Source organism: Dipodomys merriami, unplaced genomic scaffold (assembly GCF_024711535.1).
Source record: "Dipodomys merriami isolate MVZ:Mamm:240054 unplaced genomic scaffold, mDipMer1.0.p SCAF_409, whole genome shotgun sequence".
NCBI classification, from domain to species: Eukaryota; Metazoa; Chordata; class Mammalia; order Rodentia; family Heteromyidae; genus Dipodomys; species Dipodomys merriami.
In genome coordinates this window covers 246,458-265,861 of record NW_027205704.1, presented here as the reverse complement: position 1 = coordinate 265,861, position 19,404 = coordinate 246,458, and the positions used below count along the sequence as shown (strand labels likewise).

The 19,404-nt window shown below is 55.4% G+C and overlaps 1 protein-coding gene across 4 annotated transcripts; it reads right to left on the bottom strand.

Annotated features, from left to right (window-relative positions):
- Positions 1–2,020: 2,020 nt before the first annotated feature.
- LOC138806824 (RAS guanyl-releasing protein 2) lies at positions 2,021–19,246 on the bottom strand. Of its 4 annotated transcripts, none has more exons than XM_069992193.1 (17): positions 19,103–19,246; positions 17,064–17,210; positions 16,269–16,371; positions 15,735–15,797; positions 15,339–15,470; positions 14,374–14,524; positions 14,018–14,191; positions 13,796–13,912; positions 11,771–12,052; positions 10,275–10,352; positions 9,947–10,069; positions 9,529–9,644; positions 3,993–4,134; positions 3,595–3,631; positions 3,149–3,325; positions 2,414–2,478; positions 2,021–2,259 (listed from the first exon to the last, which is right to left on the bottom strand). In XM_069992193.1, exons 2-16 carry the CDS (start codon positions 17,134–17,136, stop codon positions 2,420–2,422), a joined length of 1,827 nt encoding a protein of 608 aa, XP_069848294.1. In that variant the 5' UTR covers positions 17,137–17,210; positions 19,103–19,246; the 3' UTR covers positions 2,021–2,259; positions 2,414–2,419. The 4 variants fall into 4 exon arrangements, with proteins under 4 accessions (XP_069848294.1, XP_069848293.1, XP_069848291.1 ...); XM_069992192.1 differs by lacking the exon at positions 19,103–19,246 and adding an exon at positions 18,858–18,950; XM_069992190.1 differs by lacking the exon at positions 19,103–19,246 and having other exon boundaries at positions 16,269–16,375.
- Positions 19,247–19,404: the final 158 nt, after the last annotated feature.

Sequence of the window (19,404 nt, the reverse complement as noted above, 5' to 3'; positions counted from 1 at the left end):
AGCCTTGAGTGTCACACATGCCTGTACACACACTGGGGGAGGCCAGGCTGGGGCCCGGGGGGCGGGGAGCCCACCTCCAGGAGGCAGGGATGGGATGGAGACAGTGCGGGAGGCGGGCAGCGCCGGAGCAAGCTGCTCTTCACCACACAATCGCCGTCTGTTGTTATAGCAACTCAGCCCCCAAATCGTGAAACGGATATTACAGCCTCCAGAGGGGGAAGGGGGGGCTGAGGACAGAAGGAGGGGCAGAGCAGGGGACCCAATAAGGGACAGACCTGAAGCTGAGGTATGACAGGGAGGCAGAAGGGGGTAACCCAAAATAAGGAACAGGCCAGAAGTGGAGTGGACATGGAGAGATGGACCTTAGGGCTGGGGGAGCACATTCATGGTGGGGGGGGGGGGACTGAGGCCTTGCCAGGTCCGTAGATATTGTACTGGGCAAACAGAAGTTAGGGATACATTTCTACCCCCCAGAACAGTCCCACTCTTTCTGTAGGAACCCCCAGTTTGGGGTGCAAGAAAGATAGCTCTCATTCTCAGGACACCTATGTAGTCCCTTGAACCCTAAGGTCAGAATCCTTAGGAAATCCTTAGGAAACTCCCAGCCACCCCAAGAAGTGGCCTTGGCCTTCAGGTAGTGGTGACCCCCAAAACCTCATGGGTCAAGCTCAGGAGGGAGGAAAAAGCAGGGCAGGGAGAGGCCTCTTCCGGAGCTGAGTGCAGGATCAATATGCATTTCCTCTGGAAGTCACCGTCCTTCAGGCTGGCAGCAGTACCCAGCCAGGAGCTGCGGGACCTGGGAGCACCGCCCCCACCCTGAGGTTCCCTAGCCAGCTCTGGCCTTCATGGCTAGAGCCAAGTGCTCTTCCTCCAGGATTCCTGCAGTGCGTACTCTGTAGCTGCAAGTATTCAGACCACTTGTTTTGTTTTGTTGTCATCATGGGGCTTGAACTCTGGGCCTGGATGCTGTCCCTCTGCTCTTCAGTTCAAGACTAGTGCCCTACCACTTGAGCCACAGCATCACTTCCAGCTTTTTCTGCTAATATGGTGCTGAGGAATCCAACCCAGGGCCTCATGCATGCAAGGCAAGCACTCTACCACTGAGCCACCTGCTCAGCCCCTCAGACCACTTGTTTAATAAAAGAATTTTACTTAAGAGCTGAAGGCTCTGGTGTTATATGACCACTGGGCCCAGTCATTCTGGGGTACAAAGATGCACTAGTTTTTTGGGGTTTGGTGGTTTTTGTTTTTTGTTGTGGCTTTATGGGGGGTTGGCTTTTTTTTTTTTTTACTAATCAGGGCCTGGGTGCTGTCCCTGAACTCTTTTGTTTAAGGCTAGCACTCTACCACTCTGAGCCACAGCTCCACTTCTAGTACTTTTTGTGCTTAATTAGAGATAATTGTCTCACAGACTTTCTTGTCTGGTCTGGCTTTGAACCATGATCCTCAGATCTCAGCCTCCTGAGTAGCTAAGACTACAGGTATGAGCCACAGAGCCTGGCTAGATGAACTGGTTTTATGTCATGAGTCTGGGCTCAGATTCTAGACCCTTCCCAAGATTCTTCAATTCCAAGGTTCCATACTTCCACCCCAGATTCCAGACCCATGTGAGATTCCAGGCCTCCCACATTTCCCTGGTTACAGAGTTCAAGATCCTTGCCGGGCACTGGTGGCCCATGCCTGTAATCCCAGCTACTCAGGAGGCTGAGATCTGAGGATCATGGTTCAAAGCCAGACCAGACAAGAAAGTCTTGAGAGACTCTTATCTCCAATAAACCACTCAGAAAACCAGAAGTGTCGTTGTGGCCCAAGTGGTAGAGCGCTAGCCTTGAAGCTAAAGAACTGAGGAACAGTGCCCGGGCCCAGAGTTCAAGCCCCAAGACCTACGGGGGGAAAAAAAAATCCCTATAAGCACATATTCTTGCATTGCCCATCTTACTCCCCCCCGCCCCCCGGCCCACATACACACACACACACAAACACACACACACTTCCCAGCCAGGATTCTAGACTCTGATGGTCCAGGTTAATTACATGGGCCTTTTTATTCCATCTGGAAAATACAAATATTCACAAGAGTCTGTACAACCTTAGGGACACCAGCCCTGGCCCTTGCTGTCCATGCATGCTACCCTTACACCCCACCTCCCAGCCCCAGCCTCCTCTTGTCCCGCCCCCCTCCCCAACCCCAGGCTCCCTATTCTGGTCCCAAGACTTTTTTTTTCCCAAGGCAGGAATGAATCCTTGATGCAATCACATCTGGGAAGAGATAAACAAAACAGAGGTTATGAGGAGGACATTCCCCTAATGGGGGGGGGTGGGGAGAATGTGCCTGAGTCATCTATTTCCCAGCACCACCCCGACTCACCCCAGCCCTTGATGGGGAGCACTGCCAGCACCAGGGAGCACTCACCATCTCTTACAAGTGGATGTCAAACACTCCATCCTCCACCGTCTGCACCTCCTCCTCCCGGATCTCTGTGGGGACGGGGTGGGGGGGGGGAAGGGGTGTCACAGAGCCCACCTTTGGATCCCTGTGATACCAGCAGCCCCCCTCGTCACAGGGGACCCCACCCTCAGCTGCCAGTAAGCAATTCCCTGGATGACCCCACGACCCCATTTTTGTTCTTTCTCTAAGTTTTCTTTCTGCCACAGCCACTGATCTCTCAGTGTAGTTTGCTTAAATGTCAACGCTATGTACATTTCACCCAACCCTTCTGCAAGGTTCAATGCAAATGGTTTTATCTTCTCTATTTTTAAGGACTTACGCCAACCCAAGCAGCCAACTGCCTTAGACCCTCAGGTCAACACAGTTATTTATCGAAACCATTCTCAAAAAAAAAAATCATTTAACAAACTGTCACTTAGCAAACTGATGGGAAACTACCACCGGAGAGTGCCCCCCACCCCCCAAGCCAGCTGCGCACCCCAGAGTTATCACAGCAGAAGGACTTCTGTCAGAATAGCCAAAAGGAAAACTGCAGGCAAAGGACTCACACGACTCCCAATCCTTTGTCAACCCTCACTTGTCCTCTCCATTAGCCGCCAAAGGCGGAGAACTACAAAGTCTGGAATGGCCTCCATTCTGCTCGGGTGGCCACAGAGCCCTGCCTATCCCCTGCCAGCAGAGTCCAAGGCTCCCTCTTACCAGGGGGCCGGGACCCACGCCTGCCAGGGCGGGGCAGGGAGAAGCTGAAGGCCCGATGGTGGGAGTGCGTGGGAGATGGAGAGGGTACGGAGCCCTCCAAGCTCACACTCTGGGCCCGGCGCCGGCACTCCACCGACAGGCGGTCCTTGCACTGTTTGTGGCAATTCACACCACAGGCTGCGGGAGGGAAGAGAGGGAGGCCAGTCAGGGGCAGCTGCCCCACCAAAACAAGAGCCTTCTTCCAAAGTGCTCTTGTCCTAATAACCAGTCCATAGCCCCTCTCCAAAGTACCTCCCCAAAACAAAAAAGCTTCCCATCAATCCGCATGCCCCTCTGCTTCCCAGGTCCTGCACTTGGTGGCAATCACCCCTCCAAAGCAAAAATCGCGACCCAGATAGCCGCTCCAACACCCCAGCCCAGCAGCCCGGCAATTTATTCCATCTTACCTCTGCACTTAAGACCCTGCTTGTAGATGCCCAGAATCTGCAAAAGAAGGGGGGGCCACGCTGGGGGGGATAGGGATTTAGAGGTGATGACCACCTCCTCCTTACTGAGAACAGGGGTCTAAAAGCCTGCCTGGGGGGCCTAGGGCAGGAGAGCAAGGGGCAGGTGGCATTACTGGTTGTGAAGGTTGACCTGGATTGAGGCCTTCCCTCGGGGGCGTGGCTAACAGAGGGGGCGGAGCCCGCCAAAGGGGCTAGGCTGGAGGGCGTGGCCGGTGGGGGCGTGGTCATCCGGGGGAGGGGCCAGTCGGAAGTGGGAGGGGCCCGTTGGAAAGGGCAGGGCGTGGACCAAGGCTGCCCAGCTCTGGAAAGGGAGGCCGGCAGAGGTGACTGGGGCTCACCAAAGCTTTGCAGTGGCGGCAAGCGACCGGACGCAAGGAGTTGCTCTCCTGGAAGTTGTGTACGAAGCCCATTCGCCCCCCCAGCACGGAGCTGGAGCGCAGGAAGTAGGAGATCATCTCCTCCCGGCTAATGCAGCCATCCCTAGTGTGGGGGCGAGGGGGGGAACCTCAGCTCTGGCCTTCCCCATGGGCTGCCCATCGCCGGCCTCGCACACCCCGCTGGGGAGCCCCCTGACTTTGAACCTCTGGTAACAGGGAAGAAGGAAGCCAGACACAAGGACCAGCTGCCACTAATCAGTCGTGAGGTTTTGGCCAAGACACCTTCCTGACAACAACGGGAGATCATATTCCTGCCCAGCCCATGGGGTCACGCAGGCCAAAGTGTGTTCTGCAGGACCTGCTGGGAGGGACCCCTCCCGCCATGAGTTCTGGGGCTGGGCGTGGAGTGAGCCGCACCTGCATGGATTCCACCCGCCTCTCCCCAGGATCCCCTCTAATCCAGTCTCCTGGGGGGGCGGGGAGCCCTTCCACCTACGGGTGTATTTTTAAAGGAAGAGGGTGCATGAATGCTGGTCAGCAACTTCAGTTCAAACCCCAGCCTTATTTAACCACATAGGACTTGAAGCTATTTGGCCACCCAGTGCCTCAGTGTCCTTCTTACCGAATGGGCATCAAGTGTATTTCCCTACACTTCAAATTTTTTTGTGTGTGTGTACAAGACTCAGTGTGGGCAACAGGCCTTGTCTGAAACTTCCACCTATTATATTTGGGGTTCTAAAGTGTGATTCCCCAGTGTTCTTCCAAGTCAGTGGAGCATTGAGGACAACTGGCCATTTTGAAAAAAAAAATTATCTAAGGTATGTGAGTTTTATCCTGTACATGAAAACCACAATCTTGCTGATTATGGACACTGAAGGAGGGGTGAGAGGCCAAATTGGTAGAGTGTCAGTCAATGAGCAAAAGCATCAGGTACTGAGTTCGAATCCCAGTCTTGGACAAAAAAAAAAAAAAAGAACACTGATGAAAAGCAAGTAAAATCCTGAAAGTATCCAGAAAGACAGGAGGATAGCTTTTTGTGATTTCGAGGGGTTGAGAAGTGTCTTCTTACACATAACAGAAATCTGCCTGAGAAGTCATAAAGCAAAAGACTGACATAGTGAACACACAAAACTTTTGAAATTTTTATACGGAAAAGACAACATAAATGACAGACAGGGAAGAAATATTTGCGAACACATTCGACAGCAACGGGTTAATATCCATTAACACAGATTCTTAAAAAAAATCAATAAGAAAAAGACCAACAAACCCAATAGAATAATGGACAAAGAATAGGAGCAATTAGCAGAAGAAATAGAAGTGGCCCATAAACGTCTGAATAGATAGCCCCCCTCTCATTTGTATTAAAGAAATGCAAATGTAACCAAGACACCGTTTGCCAAGACTGGCAAAATTGTAAAGCTTATTTTAGCCTGGTTCTTGGCAGGGAGGTTGGGACACACAGGCACTTGTACGCTGCTGACTTGGGGGGTTGCTGGTATAACCTTGTCTGAGGTCAGTTTGGCAGCCTCTCTCCTAATTTTTAAATGTGTACCTCATTTGATCCAATTATCCCACTTCTAGGAATTTCTCCTACAGAAATACTGGCCTGAGTGTACGGGTACACGGGTGTTCCCAGCAGCATGGCGTATAATTATAGCACAACGCTGGAGCCGTGTGCATGTCCTTCAACAGAAAGGATGGCTAGGTAAATGATGCCCAGCCAGCCTGTGCAGCTGTTCCCAAGAATGAACTCGTTCTACATAAATCCATATGGGAAGATAGCCAGGATAAGGGGTTTAGTGCAAAGCAAAAGCAAAAGGGGGAAAAAAAGCGAGGAGTTCAGTTCTGTCAAGACAGTGACTAAAACAAAGGTGAAAAGAAAAGAATGAAAATGAGCCCTTTGTGGCTCAAGCTTATACTAAACCACTCAGGAGGTGGCCTTCAGGAGGACTGGTCCAGGCCAGCCTTGAGTGTATGGGAGGGGTCCACAAAACTCCTTCTCAAACAATAGCTGGGCCCAGTGGCAGGTGCCTGTCATCCTAGCCAAGCAGGAGGCTGAGATCAGGAAGACAGCAGTTCTAGGACAGCCAAGGCAGAAAAGTCCATGACTCCTTCCTGTTCAACAGAAGAAGCTGGGTATAGTCATGCATGTCTGTCATCCTAACTATGGACAGAAGAAAGAAAGAAAGAAAGAAAGAAAGAAGGAAAGAAAGAAAGAAGGAAAGAAGGAAAGAAGGAAAGAAAGAAAGAAAGAAAGAAAGAAAGAAAGAAAGAAAGAAAGAAAGAAAGAAAGAAAGAAAGAAAGGAAGAAAGGAAGGAAGGAAGGATCACAGTCCAGACTAGACTAGACTGGTCCTTCCAACTATTTCCTATTTGGAAAATAAATAGGACAAGACAGGTGCTGGTGGCTCATGCCCATCATTCTAGCTACTTGGGAGGCTAAGACCTGAAGGATTGAAGTTCAAAACCATCCACAAGACTCCATCTCCAAAATAATCAACAAAATGCCAGAATGGAGGCATAGCTCAAGTGGTAAAGCATCAGCTGTGAGCAAGAAAGCTGAGTGGGCTGCGTACCAGTGGCTCATACTTGAATCCTAGCTACTTAGGAGGCTGAGATCTGAGGATCCTTGGTTCAAAGCCAGCCCAGGGCAGGAAAGTCTGTGAGACTTTATGTCCAATTAACCACCATCTCCAATTAACTGGAAGTGAAGCTGTGGTAGAGCTCTAGCCTTCAGTGACAAAGCTCAGGGACAGCACCTAGGCCCTGAGTTCAAGCCCCACAACTGATTTAAAAAAAAAAAAAAGCTGAATGACAGCTTGAAACTCTAAGTTCAAATCCTAGTACGTGGTGGCTCACGCCTGTAATCCTAGCTAATCAGGAGGCTGAGATCTGAGGATTTCGGTTCAAAGTCAGCCCAGGCAGGAAAGTCCAGGAGACTTATCTCTAATTAACCACCAGAAAACTGGAAGTGGTGCTGTGGCTCAAGTGGTAGAGCAGCTAGCCTTGAGCTGAAGAGCTGAGGGACAGCACCCAGGCCCAGAGTTCAAGCCCCACAACCAACAAAAAGAAAAAAAAAACCTCCTAGTTCCAACACAAAAATAAACAAAATAACTAGTACCAAAAAGAATTGAAGGAATGACTCAGTGGTAGCGTGCCTGCCAAGCAAGCAGAAGGCCCTTGAGTTCAAACCTCAGTAAAAGAAAGAAGAAAGAAAAAGAGAAGGGGGATGAAGGTGGGGGGAAGAAGGAAATCTCAATGCTACAAATAACTAGATGCTGGTTTGCTGGTTTAAAGTATATCAGAAATCGCTTTAAAACTGGGTGCTTGTGGCTCATATCTGTAATACTAGTTACTCAGGAGGCTCAGATCTGAGGACTGTGGTTTGAAGCTAGCTTGGGCAGGGAAGTATATGAAATTCTTATCTCCAATTAACTACCTAAAAAGCCAAAGTAGAGCTGTGGCTCAAGTGGTTCAAGTGGTAGTGTCCTAGCCTTGAACAACACAACAAAAAACAACCTCAGAAAAAGTGCCTAAGCCCCAAGTTCATAAACATTTTTTTTCTTTTATATGCATAGATGACTTTTCAAAAAATGGAAGCCTCAAGCTCAAGAAATGAGAGAACTTTGGGACAAAGCCAGGAGCTGGGGGCTGGTTGTGGGAGCAGGTTTCTGGTCTTCAATGGTTTTTGGTTTTGTTTTTTTCGTCTTGATTTTGTGGCGGGGAGGGGGGTCCCGGAGAATGTTGGGGGGGACAGTACTAAGGATTGAACTCAGTGTCCCCTACACTCTATCATTTGAGCCATGCCTACCCCAGGACTTTTGCTTTTAGTTGCTTTTCTTTTTTGCTGGTCCTGGGTGCTGTCCCTGAGCTTCTTTTGCTCAAGGCTAGTGCTCTACCATTTGAGCCACAGCGCCACTTCCAGCTTTTTCTGAGTAGTTTATTGGAGATAAGAGTCTCATAGGAGCCGGGCGCTGGTGGCTCATGCCTGTAATCCTAGCTACTCAGGAGGCTGAGATCTGAGGATCACGGTTCAAAGCCAGCCCGGGCAGGAGAGACCATGAGACTCCTATCTCCAATAAACCACCAGAAAACCGGAAGTGGCGCTGTAGCTCAAGTGGTAGAGCGCTCGCCTTGAGCTGAAGAGCTGAGGGACAGCTCCCAGGCCCAGAGTTCAAGCCCCACGACCGACAAAAAAAAAAAAAAAAAAAAAAAAAAAAGAGTCTCATAGGCTTTCCTGGCTGGGCTGGCTTCAAACCATGATCCTCAGCTCTCAGCTTGCTAAGTAACTAGGATTACAGGCCTGAGCCACTGGTGCCCAGCTTTTAGTTGTTTTTTTTTTTTTTTCAGGCTTGGTCATAATCCTTCTATTTCTACCTCCTGATTAGGTGTGCTGACAGGTGTGTACCAACACTGCTTACTTATTGGATAAAACAGGGTCTTGATAACTTTTGCCTGGTCTGACTTCCACACTATGAACTTCTTGATAGAATCTTCCTAAGTAGCTGGGACAGGAATGACATACCTAGCTTACTGTGGAGTTTTGTTATATGGAGAGGGAAAAAGAAAAAGAAAAAAAAAAAAAACAAGAGTTTTGAAATACAGGTCACATTTAAAAATAAATCGACCTGGCATGGAGTGTAAATTTTGATTGGGATTTTGTCTGCTCAGCAAAAAAATGGAGCATAAACATGGTGGCAGAGGGCATGGCTAACCTACTTCAGAGAACCAGCTGCTTTCCTGAATTGTCAGCATCTGAATTGTGGCTAAGTGGATGCTGCGAATTATAGGCTTTTCTTTTTTCTTTCTTTCTTTCTTTTTTTTTTTGTGCTGCAACTGGGGCTTGAACTCAAGGCCTCTTTCACTCAAGGCTGGCTCTCTACCACTTGAGCCACACTTTCACTTCCAGTATTTGTGTGTGTGTGTGTATCAAAGTCCTGGGTTTTGAACTCAGGGCCTGGGTGCTGTCCCTGAGCAAAAGTTTTACCCAAGACCAGTGCTCTACCACTTGAGCCACAGAGCCATTCCTGCCTTTTTCTGAGTAGCTTAATGGAGAGAAGAGTCTCAAGGACTTTTCTGCTCAGGCTGGCTTCGAACCGTGATCCTCAGATCTGTCTCCTGTGTAGCTAGGATTACAGGTGTGAGCCATCAACACCCAGCTCTCGGGACTTTCTTATCTACTCATTAAGCCCAGGGCTCCACTTGCCCATACTTTGGCCACCGTGAGCTTCATAAATAAAGCAGCCTTCATGTGGCAAAGGTCCCCGGGCTCACCATCTTTGAAAGACTCAGGTGGAACCTAAACTAATACAATACTAATACTGTTTCTGTCGTCAGCAGCCTCTTCTCACCCCAAAACATAGCCACCCCCTCCCCCACCACTGACTACTTCCCAGTCAGCCAGGACCATCTGGGTCAACGGCCTCTTCTGGCTCATGAAGGGGAAGTGGACAGGGCGCCTTCCCTCTCCCCCAGGCCCCAGCCCAGTCCTCACTGGTTCTGGTCGAGGTCCCCAAAGGTGCTGAGATAAGGGAAGTTGCCCCGAATGATCTGGAATTCCTCCTGGGAGATGTGGCCATCGCCATCAACATCAAAATTCCGGAATACAGACTAGGGGTGTACAGAGTGACAGGCAGAGGCAGAAGAGGGGATGAATAAAAGGTTCATGAGGGCCTGTCCCTCCCCACAGGCCCGTCTATACTCTAAAGAGAGTCACAGATGTCCCCCACCACCCCGGCTCCGTAACCTGCCCTTCCACCCAGCAGCTGGCCTGCGGCCAGGTCCCGTGCCCCAGTGCCTCTTGGTCCGTACACTGTGACACTAGTGCTATGTCATAGGGCAGGACTCTGGCAAAGTTGGCATTTACCGACTACCACTTCTACCAGCGGACTTTGGTCTCTGTGAAGTCTCACCTCCACCATCTTCTCAATGTGTTCTGCCACAAGGGCCTGGTCCAGCTTGGGCTTGGCAGCTGAGGTCCACTCCTCTAACACGGGGGGCCGCGGAGGTGGGGTGCAGCTTGTGGGGCTGGTCGGCTGCAGGAGTGATCAGGCCTGAGCTAGGAAGTGGTGGCAGCCCAGGGCCCAGAAAAACAGAGAGAGGATCTGGGGCTGCCGGGGAGAAGGCAGCCCTTCCTAGCCCAGCGGTTCCCCCCAGGATCCCTCTGTCAGGCCGGCAGAGCCTCCAGCTGGGATGGATTCTTGGGCAGGGCAAAGTGGAGAGCTGGGGCTCCTCCCTCACCGAAGACTTGGAGCGTGGTTCTCGCTGCAGAGACAGCTGGTACAGCTCATCCTCCGTCTGATACTGGTCCAGAGACACCTGGGACACACAAGTCGGCTCTCATCCTCTGGCCAGGGCTGTTCCTACAAGCCCCCAGCCCAGGGCTATAGGGCCACCTAGAGGCCACAATTCAGCCAGACTGTAACCAAAGGTAGACTCAGAACACGCGGTAGTGACCCCCTGCTCTGGCCAGCACTCACACAGCTTGGCCCCCAACTTTGAACCCAATGCACTGCCAAACTCCCAGACAGGAAGCCAAATCAGAACTCAGCCCCGAGCTGTGAAATCCATCCAGAATCCAGCTCAGATTGCAACCCCAGCCCCAGCCACAAGCCACTAAGAAAGAATCCACTCCAAACCCTCCAACTTCATTCCCAGTCTGTCATCTAAAAAGCTTATACCAGGCTGGGAAGGTGGCTCAGTGGTAGAGTGCTTGCCTTGCATGCACGAGGCCTGCCCTGGGTTCGATTCCTCAGCACCGCATAGGCAGAAAAAGCTGGAAGTAGTGCTGTGGCTCAAGTGGTAGAGCACTAGCCTTGAGCTGAAGAGCTGAGGGACAGCGCCCAGGCCCAGAGTTCAGGCCCCACAACAGGCAAAAAAAAAAAAAAAAAAAAATCGTACCATTCGAGCTGGGTGCCAGTGGCTCACACCAGTAATACTAGCTACTCAGGAGGCTGAGATCTGAGAATTGAGGTTTGACACCAATCCAAACAGGAAACTTCATTGACTCTTTTCTCCAATTAAACAGCAAGAAGCTGGAAGTGGAAGTGTGACTCAAGTGGTAAAGCACCAACGCTGAGTAAAAAAGCTATAGGACAGCATCCAGGCCCTGAGTTCACACACACACACACACACACACACACACACTATAGATGGATAGATCGATAGATAGATCAATAGGTAGATAATTTATAGACCTCAACTCCCACTCTAGACCTCCAAACTTAAATACAAGGCCAAAACTTAGCTAGGAGCTCACAGCCACATTAGAATCCACCCCCCTCTCACCCTGCCACAGGCTTGAGCTCAGCCACAAATCTCTTTTTTTTTTTTTTTGGTCCCGTCATGGGGCCTGAACTCTGGGCCTGAGCGCTGTCCCTCAGCTCTTCAGCTCAAAGCTAGCGCTCTACCACTTGAGCCACAGTGCCACTTCCAGCTTTTTTCTTTTTGCTTATGTGGTGCTGAGGAATCTAACCCAGGGCCTCAGGCATGCAAGACAAGCGCTCTACCACTGAGTCATCTTCCCAGCCCTCAGCCTCAAATCTTAAACACAATCCAGTGACAGGCACTCATCCTAGAACCCAAAGCCCAGGCCCAGGCTCCAGAGCAGCCCCAAAGGCCACACCACGCCTGGGAGCCATCTCAGTGCTTACTGCCCAGGCCACATCTCAGTTCCTTGGCCAGAACCCAGAAGCCCAGGCCAACCCCACAGGCAGGACCAGCCGTCAGCCCCTCACCATGAGCAGGCTCAGCAGGTCATGGTTGGCCTGCATGGGTGGCCTTAAGCTGGTCACCATGGCCAGCTGCTCCAGGATGCTGAAAAGCTGTTTCATCTTGGTGCCATTGAGCCGGGTGCGGGCAGGGTCCAGCCAGTCGGGTAGTGCCAGCTGCAGGGCCACCAGATCCTTGAGATGCACACCCAGGATAGGAAAGCGGAAGCCCACACAGGCTGCCAGCCGGCGTCGGTAGTTACCGTAGTTGCCTGTGGCAGTCACCAGTTCTGTCAGACTTTCCCAGAGCTGTGAAGCAAAGGACAGAGGGTCATTCACAGCACTCACAGGTACCCCACTCACCGTCAGTCCTGGGGTGCAGAAAAGGATGATGATCAAGGGCAGGGATAGGAGAAAAGGCAAAATCCTCCCCAACTCTCCCCTACCACCAGTCCCCTCAACCTCTAGAGGTTAGAGTTCGCAGGTCATGAGTTCAAGATAACATCTATTGCCAAATACCACACCTCTACACCGGACCTGGACAAAGGTTATCATCGACTAAGCTTGAACTCTGGGTCTGGGCACTGTCCCTGAGCTCCTTTTACTCAAGACTAGCAATCTACCATTTGAGCCACAGCACCACTTCCGGCTTTTTCTATGCTTGTGGTACTGAGGAATCGAACCCAAGACTTCATGCATTTGAGGCAAGCACTCTACCACTAAGCCACATTCTTAGGCTCACTGACATTTAGTAGAAGAAGAAACTGAGGGCCTGAGTGCTGTCCCTAAGCTTTTGTGCTCAAGGCTAGTGCTCTACTACTGTGAGCCACAGCAACAATCCCAGCTTTCTGGTAGTTAACTGAGATAAGATTCTCACAAACTCTCCTGCCCAGGCTGGCTTTGAATCATGATCCTCAGATCTCAGCCTCTTGAGTTGCTAGGATAACATGAGCCACCAACACCCAGCTTTTTTTTTTTTTTTTAACAGTGCTGGAGGTGGAATCCAGGGCCTTTCCACGTGCCAGGCAAGTGCTCTGCTACTGAGCTACACCCCCGGCTGGAGTAATACTGTTTTATTTCTTGAGCTGAAGATGGTTACACAAGCATTTTATGGGGTATGTTTTTGTGGGGGGGAGGGGCTTGTGGGGGAAGGATAGGTATTTTAGTTTTTGTTCTTAAAAGAATATTTCACTGGGGCTGGGTAGGTAGCTCAGTGGTAGAGTGCTTGCTCTGCATGCATGAGGCCCTGGGTTCGATTCCTCAGCACCACATAAGCAGAAAAAGCCGGAAGTGGTGCTGTGGCTCAAGTGGTAGAGCACTAGCCTTGAGCTGAAGAGCTGAGGGACAGCGCCCAGGTCTATTTCACTATGTAGTCCAGGCTGGCTTTGAACTTGAGTTCATCCTGGACCCTCTGCCTCCCCAGTAGCTGGGATTACAAGCATGCCCCATCGGGTCCAGCTTTACACACAAGCATTTTCTTTATCATTTGTCTTTCAACTGTCCTAATGTTTTACATATATTTCTATAACTCTATTGCCCAATTGTGTGCGTGTGTGTGTGTGTGTGTGTGCGCGTGCGCGCGGGCGCGCACTCGCGTACGCAGTAGTTCTGGGGCTTGAACTCAGGCCTGCGTGCTGCCCTTGAGCTCCTTTGTGCTTGAGTCTAGCACGCTACCACTTGAGCCACAGTGCCACTTCTGGCTTTTTGTGAGTAGTTTATTGGAGATCATGAATCCCAAGGGAACTTTCTGCCTAGGCTGGCTTTGAACCCCAATCCTCAGATCTCAGCCTCTCAAGTAGCTAGGATGACAGGCGTGAGCCACGGGCGCGAGGCTTTTCTCCAATAGTTTTATAAAAATAGGAAAAAGCACCAGCTCTGGGGTCAGGCAGGCCAGGGCACCTCCCCCTTCCGCCTGCATTGCGAAACCTCGGGAAAACTCTTAACCCCTTCAAGCCTCCGTGTCCTCCACCGGCAGAGGTGGACAATAACAATAACGACCAGCCCCAGCCCTGCAGTTGAGAAGGTGGCAGACCCCTCCCAGGTCCCGAGCACCTTGATGGTTTCAGGGCTGACGTGGCTGTGGGTCTCCTTGAGACGGGAGATGGAGCTGTGGCTCAGGCCCCCGACCACCGCCATCAGTGTGTTGAAGTTCTGAAGCTGCAGCAGCTTCTGGAGACACATGAGGAGGGAAGGCAGTGAGCGGAGAGGAGGCCAGGAAAAGGCGTGGCCTGCCTGGCCCGCGGACGCACTGAGGGTGCGGGGGAGGGAGGGCACCTCTGCCACGTGCACAAAGTGCGTGATGACCAGGGCCCGCTGAGGGGCGGTGGGCTTGCTGAGGATCATGAGCTGCACCCACTGGGAGACGCTGTTGAACAGGGAGATGAATCGCTCCAACACCGGGTTGTCCACTGTGCAGCCGTGAGTCACAAAGCTATGGTAGTCCTGAAACTGAGGGCAGGTGGGGGGAGTGGCTCAAAGGTGGGGTCCCCTCCCCGCACCCATGGCTGCCCTTTTGTGAGCCCTTCAACTCTCCCTGTGACCCAGCCTGGTCCAAAGACCCTCTCTCCATGGAACTTCCCTCCCCCTTCCCTGCCCATGCTGGATCCCCACCACAAGCCCTTGGGCCACACCAGGATCTTGGAGAAGGAGCGATACTCCAAGTAGGTAAGGTGCTCCGCCAGCTCCATGGGTTCCAGGTGGTCGAACAACAGGGACATCTTGCGCTTTTTCTGTTCCATGGGGTTCCGCTGGGTCACCTGCCGCTTCCACTTGTATGTGGGGCTGGGGGAGGAGGGTTGGTGAGGCCGGGCTGGGGTACCCTCTGTCTCCTGTGGCCCCACACCGCACAGGGGCACACTTCGAGCCACTGTCCTACATCCATTTGTCCCCAGTCCCAGCAACGTCTCTGCTTCTCCCCACCTTGCCAGATCTCTCTCCCTCTCTCTCTCTCTCTCTCTCTCTCTCTCTCTCTCTCTCTCTCTCTCTCTCTCTCTCACACATACACACACACACACACACACACAAACACTTCTGGACAACGTACTCTGTGCCAGGCACTGTGCTAAGGCGCGAGGAGACAGAGATGAGCAAGACACGTTTCCTGCCCTCGAGGAGCTCACAGTCTACTGAGGGAGACAGACACAGAGACACGTGATCACCAGACAGCAGGACACATGGCCCCAGGCCTCGGAGCAAGAGTCTGCACAAAGGGCCATGGGAAGACGGAAAGGAACAATACATTCTGCCCAGCCCTCAACCTGGGAAGCCTTCACACCAGAGCTGAGTCTTGGTGACAAGGAAGAGAGGGACAAGGACAGCGACAAGGGTGAGGATGCAGGGCTCAGACAATGGTGCACGGTCCCCGGTGGAGGCCACAGCATGAGGAGTGTGGGATGCGCAGTGGCCCATGGGAAATGAGGCTGGCTGGAAACCATGAAAAAACTTTCACAGCCTACCAGAAGGTAGAGAGCGCCATGGCAGTCTAAAAGCAAGAGAGTGACATGACCCCCATTCATTCGATTCAACAGACATTTATTAAGCGCAGGTGGTGTGGGGTGCTGATCCCCCCCACACCCCTGAGGGCCCCCCCACGCACACGCTGTCGATGTCGATGAGGCTGCTGTGCCGGCGGTTCCCTTCTTGGTCCAGGAGAGCCTTCAGCTCCTTGATCTGCTCAGCCAGCTCAGGGTTCAGGTCAAACTCCGCTGGGAATGCTGAAATCCAGTATCTGGCAAAGGAGTGGAGTCACCCACAGCAGCCCTTCCCCACCATCCCCAAAAGGGGGGGGCACCCAAGGTGTTCCATCCACCTTCCCACTGGTCAGCTAGGAACAGGAGGGCTGGGTAGATGGCTGGACCACACCTGCACAGCCCACCTGAACAGCGCCAGGAGGAAACCCATAGGACCCAAGGGTGCTGTCCACTCTTCCAGCCTATCTGAAGTCTGAGAGAAGGGACAAGAGGAGGGGCTAGGGCCCCAGAGGGAGACTCACCTGACTAGGTGGCACGTCTTCACCTGTAGGGAATTGGAGTTGTCCTTCCGTGATTGTTGGTAGGTGAAGGGCAGTTAAGGGAAATAAGGATGGAGGCTAACACTCAGAAGGGGGCGGAGCCTGATCCCTGACAGGAGTGCGGGGTGGGGCCTGGGCAGGTAGAAACTCTGTAAAAGGTGCGGAGGATGAAGGCCTGGGTCCTGGGAGGATGCTGGGTGAGGCATCAGCGTGGGAGGGGCCGTGGGTGGGAGGGAACTGCTGTATTCTATGGGAGGCTGAGAGTAGGCTCTGAGAGAGGTAAAGAGGCTGCCAGGCCAGAGCTGGGGCAGATCATAGACCCTAGGGAAGGTGAAGGGCAAAGCCTAGGCTCAGGAGAGCCTTTGTGGCCAGGATAGGAGAGAGGAGGGTTGAGAGAGGTTGAGAGAGAGAGAGAAAGAGAGAGAGAGAGAGCGCCCAGGCAAGGAATTGTGGGATACCGGAGGGGCACCAGGACCAGCTCAGGGACAGCAAGACCTGGGAGGCTGGGAAGGATATATGTGGAGCAGTTTGGCCGCCAGCTGGGATGATGGGATGTACCAGGGGTGCATCATGAGGAACATGCGCACCAGCTGCGGATCCCGCACCTTCCCGGAATCATCTAACTCAGAAGGGTCAAAGAGAAGCAGGCTGAAGAGAAGAGACCTTGGTGCCAAAGCTCAGATCCCTAAACCCTAGTCTGCAACCTCCAGAACAGTGGGGCCGCAGCTGCACCATTGACCCTGCCTACCTCCTGCCTTCCCAGGTCTTCTCACAAGCAGCAGGCCAATGGGAAAGGGAAGGCAGGGTGGGAGAGGGAGTAGGGCTGCACCAGAGACTCAGGAGGGAGGGGAGCTCTGTGGAGGCCCCATCTTCCAGAGGGAAACCAGCTGGGCCCAAGGAGCCTGGGGCCCCCCCAAAAGTCAAGAATCTAGAGGTCATTTCCTGAATGTTGGGGGAAGGGGCACCCCGTTTGCCAGATAAGTCCATCCCCCACATCTGCCGGAAACAGCTCCCAGGCCTGAGAGATAGTGAGTTCCTCTGGATCCCCATGGGAGACAGATAAGGTCCCTCCTGTGTCAGAGCAGGGACGAGGTCCTTTCCCTCCCCGCCAGCTATCACCTAAGACCAGGGGAAGGGGACAGGCCATCGGTAGCATGACCATCTCTCTACTCTGCCATGAGGAGGGGCTTTCCTTGAGGCGGGGGTCCTGGCCAGGGTTCTATCTTGAAGCCCAGATCCTGGGGGTGCCGGGTCCTGGCTAGGTGGGGGAGGCCCAGATTCTGGTTTGGTGTCCCGTCCCGTGCCACTCACCAAAGGCTTCGATGCAACCCCGGAGCAGCTCCTCCACCGTGCAGCCCTTGTCCAGGTCCAGGGTGCTCGCCATGGCCACCAACGCCCCGTAGGCCTGGCCAGGCCGGGCTTAGGAAGGCTCCTCTCCGGCTGGGACCCGGCCCGGTCCTGGGGGAAGCAGAGCTGGAGTCTGGAGTCGGCAGGCGACGCGGGCAGCAGCGGGGCGGGGCGGGCACGCCCCCTGCCGGGCAGGGCCGGAGTTGACGCCGCGGTCACTCCCGGGGTTAAACGGCCCCACCGGGGATGGTGCAACCCGCTGGTTGGGAAATGGGCCCACAAGACGCTTCCGGCCCATCCTCCGAGTCGCGGGCGGGAGGGCCGCGGGGCTCCCCGGGGGGTGGGGGAGATGGGGGCTCCCCGGGACTCCAGGGGTCGGAGATGCCCCCGTGTCCCCAGGCCCTGCCACTCCTCGCCGCTGCTCCCCAGGCACCTGCAGCGCCCCGCAGCTCGGCGCGGCGCCCCTCCTGCTCCCCTCCCTCCCTCCCAGCCTCCCCTCCCCCGCAGGGTTATTTTGGGAACCCGGAGCCTGAGGGGACCTCGGAGGAATTTCTTCTCCCCGGGATGGGCTGGGGGGGGGGGGAACCCAGGCCCGCGTGCCCCCGCCCGGGCGCCCCGCGCGGGGGAGGCCCGCCCTCGGGGAGGCGCGGGAGGGGAGAAGCGCATTCCTGGGGCGGGGGAGCCCGGGTTGGGGGGAGGCGTCCGCGGGAAGCCGAGCCTGGGAACGCGCGTGCTCCCAGGCCCCCTCCAAGGGCGGTCCCGGCTCGGCCGGGGTCCCGGGTCCCCTTCCCCCCCACACCTTGCACGGGCGACCTGAGCGCACCGGGTAGGGTGCCCGGGAGGGGGCGCGGGCACCGTGGGGGGGGGGTCGTTGCGGGCATGACACCACGAGCGCCCCGATCCTTGGCGGGGACTATGCGGGGACCGACACCTACTCCACACCCGAGTCCTTTCCCGGAGGACAGGGGTCCCCCCCGAGGTGCAGGAAGCCCCCACCCCCGGCCCACACGAGGTCACAAGCCCTCACCTCCCGGACCCCGCCGCTCGCACAATGGCACCCGGCCCCGCGCACACCTGCACCCGGGGACCCTCAGGGACACTGCCCGCCCAGCTCGGGGACCCGGGGTGCGGGCGTGGGCCAGGGCGCCTCTCCCACCTACTGGTCCCTGGTCAGCCGGGTCAGCGTCCGGTCCCGCGCGCAGCGGCGCTGACATCTGCGCACGTGTGCACGCAGGTCGGCGCCTCTCCACGCACGGACTCTCCCACACACGCACACACCCCCGTGGGTGCGACACGCCCCTCCTGCCGTGCCTCCCTCTCCGTGCCCGCCCCAGGGCCCCGATCCGAGGAGCCTGGCCCCGAGGACGGGGCGCTGTCCCAACGCGAGCCCGCCATGCCGGGCGGGGTCCTCCGCGGACTTCTCGGGACTTTCCCCTCGCGCCTCGCCCGCAGCCCCCCGCCGGGCTCCGCGGCTTCCTCGCCGAGTGACCTTGAGAAGCACTTGGCCTCACGGAGCCTCGATGTTTCCCATCTGTCAAATGGGGGCGTGCAGGGGGAGCCCCCCCCGGCAGGGAGGTGCAGGGGAGAAGCGGGCGCGTGCTGGGCGCGCCCCTCCCGCGGGGGCCCGGCGCTCTCCGCCGCTCCCCGGCCTGGGGTCCGAACACTCCCCACCCACCCTCGTCCCGGTCGGCCGGCGCCGCCCCTCGGGCCGCGCCCTCCTCCGCCCCGCGCCCCGCTCGCGCGCTCCCGCTCACTTACTCTCGGGACCCGCAGCAAGGAGCCCGCACCCGGCCGGCCGGCACCGCCTCCGTGCGCTCCCGCCCGCCGGCCTCGCTGCGGCGGCTGCGGCCCAGCTCCCCCGCCGCCCCGCCCCCTCCCCGCCCCGCCCGCCCCGCGCGGGGCTCCGCACCGCCGGCCGCGCCTCCTCCACTCGGGCTCCCCCTCGCCCCGCACGCGGCCGGGCCCTGCGGCGGCGGTGGCGGCGGCTTAACCCCTCCCCTTACCGTGCCGCACTGCCCCCCGGCCCGGGCTGCGCGCGGGCGGGGCGGGGGCGCCGCGCCCCGAGCCTCGCCGCGGAGGGGGAGGGGGTCTTCCGAAAGCCCCCTCCCCCGCCCCGGACGCTCCCGGGTGTCGATCGGGAGGAAGCCGGGAGGGGCAGGAAGCGGACTGCGGTGGGCAAGGGGCGCCCCGCCCAGCCCCCCGCCCGGGTTCCTGTTTTCGAGACAAACCGTTCCCACGGGGCAACCCGGGCCGGGCGCCTTCCTGCGGGTGGTGGGGGGCCCAGCCCGGGCGGCCGGGCCGAGGG

What these genes read in the sequence shown, in the direction of transcription:
- LOC138806824 (XM_069992193.1), bottom strand. Translation starts at nt 17,136, where the DNA reads ATGGCGAGCACCCTGGACCTGGACAAGGGCTGCACGGTGGAGGAGCTG. An exon ending in GCCGCCACTGCAAAGCTTTG is followed by an intron (nt 3,632 to 3,992) that starts GTGAGCCCCAGT and finishes CTTCTTTTGCAG; the next exon opens with ATTCTGGGCATCTACAAGCA. An exon ending in GCAGGGTCTTAAGTGCAGAG is followed by an intron (nt 3,326 to 3,594) that starts GTAAGATGGAAT and finishes TCCCTCCCGCAG; the next exon opens with CCTGTGGTGTGAATTGCCAC.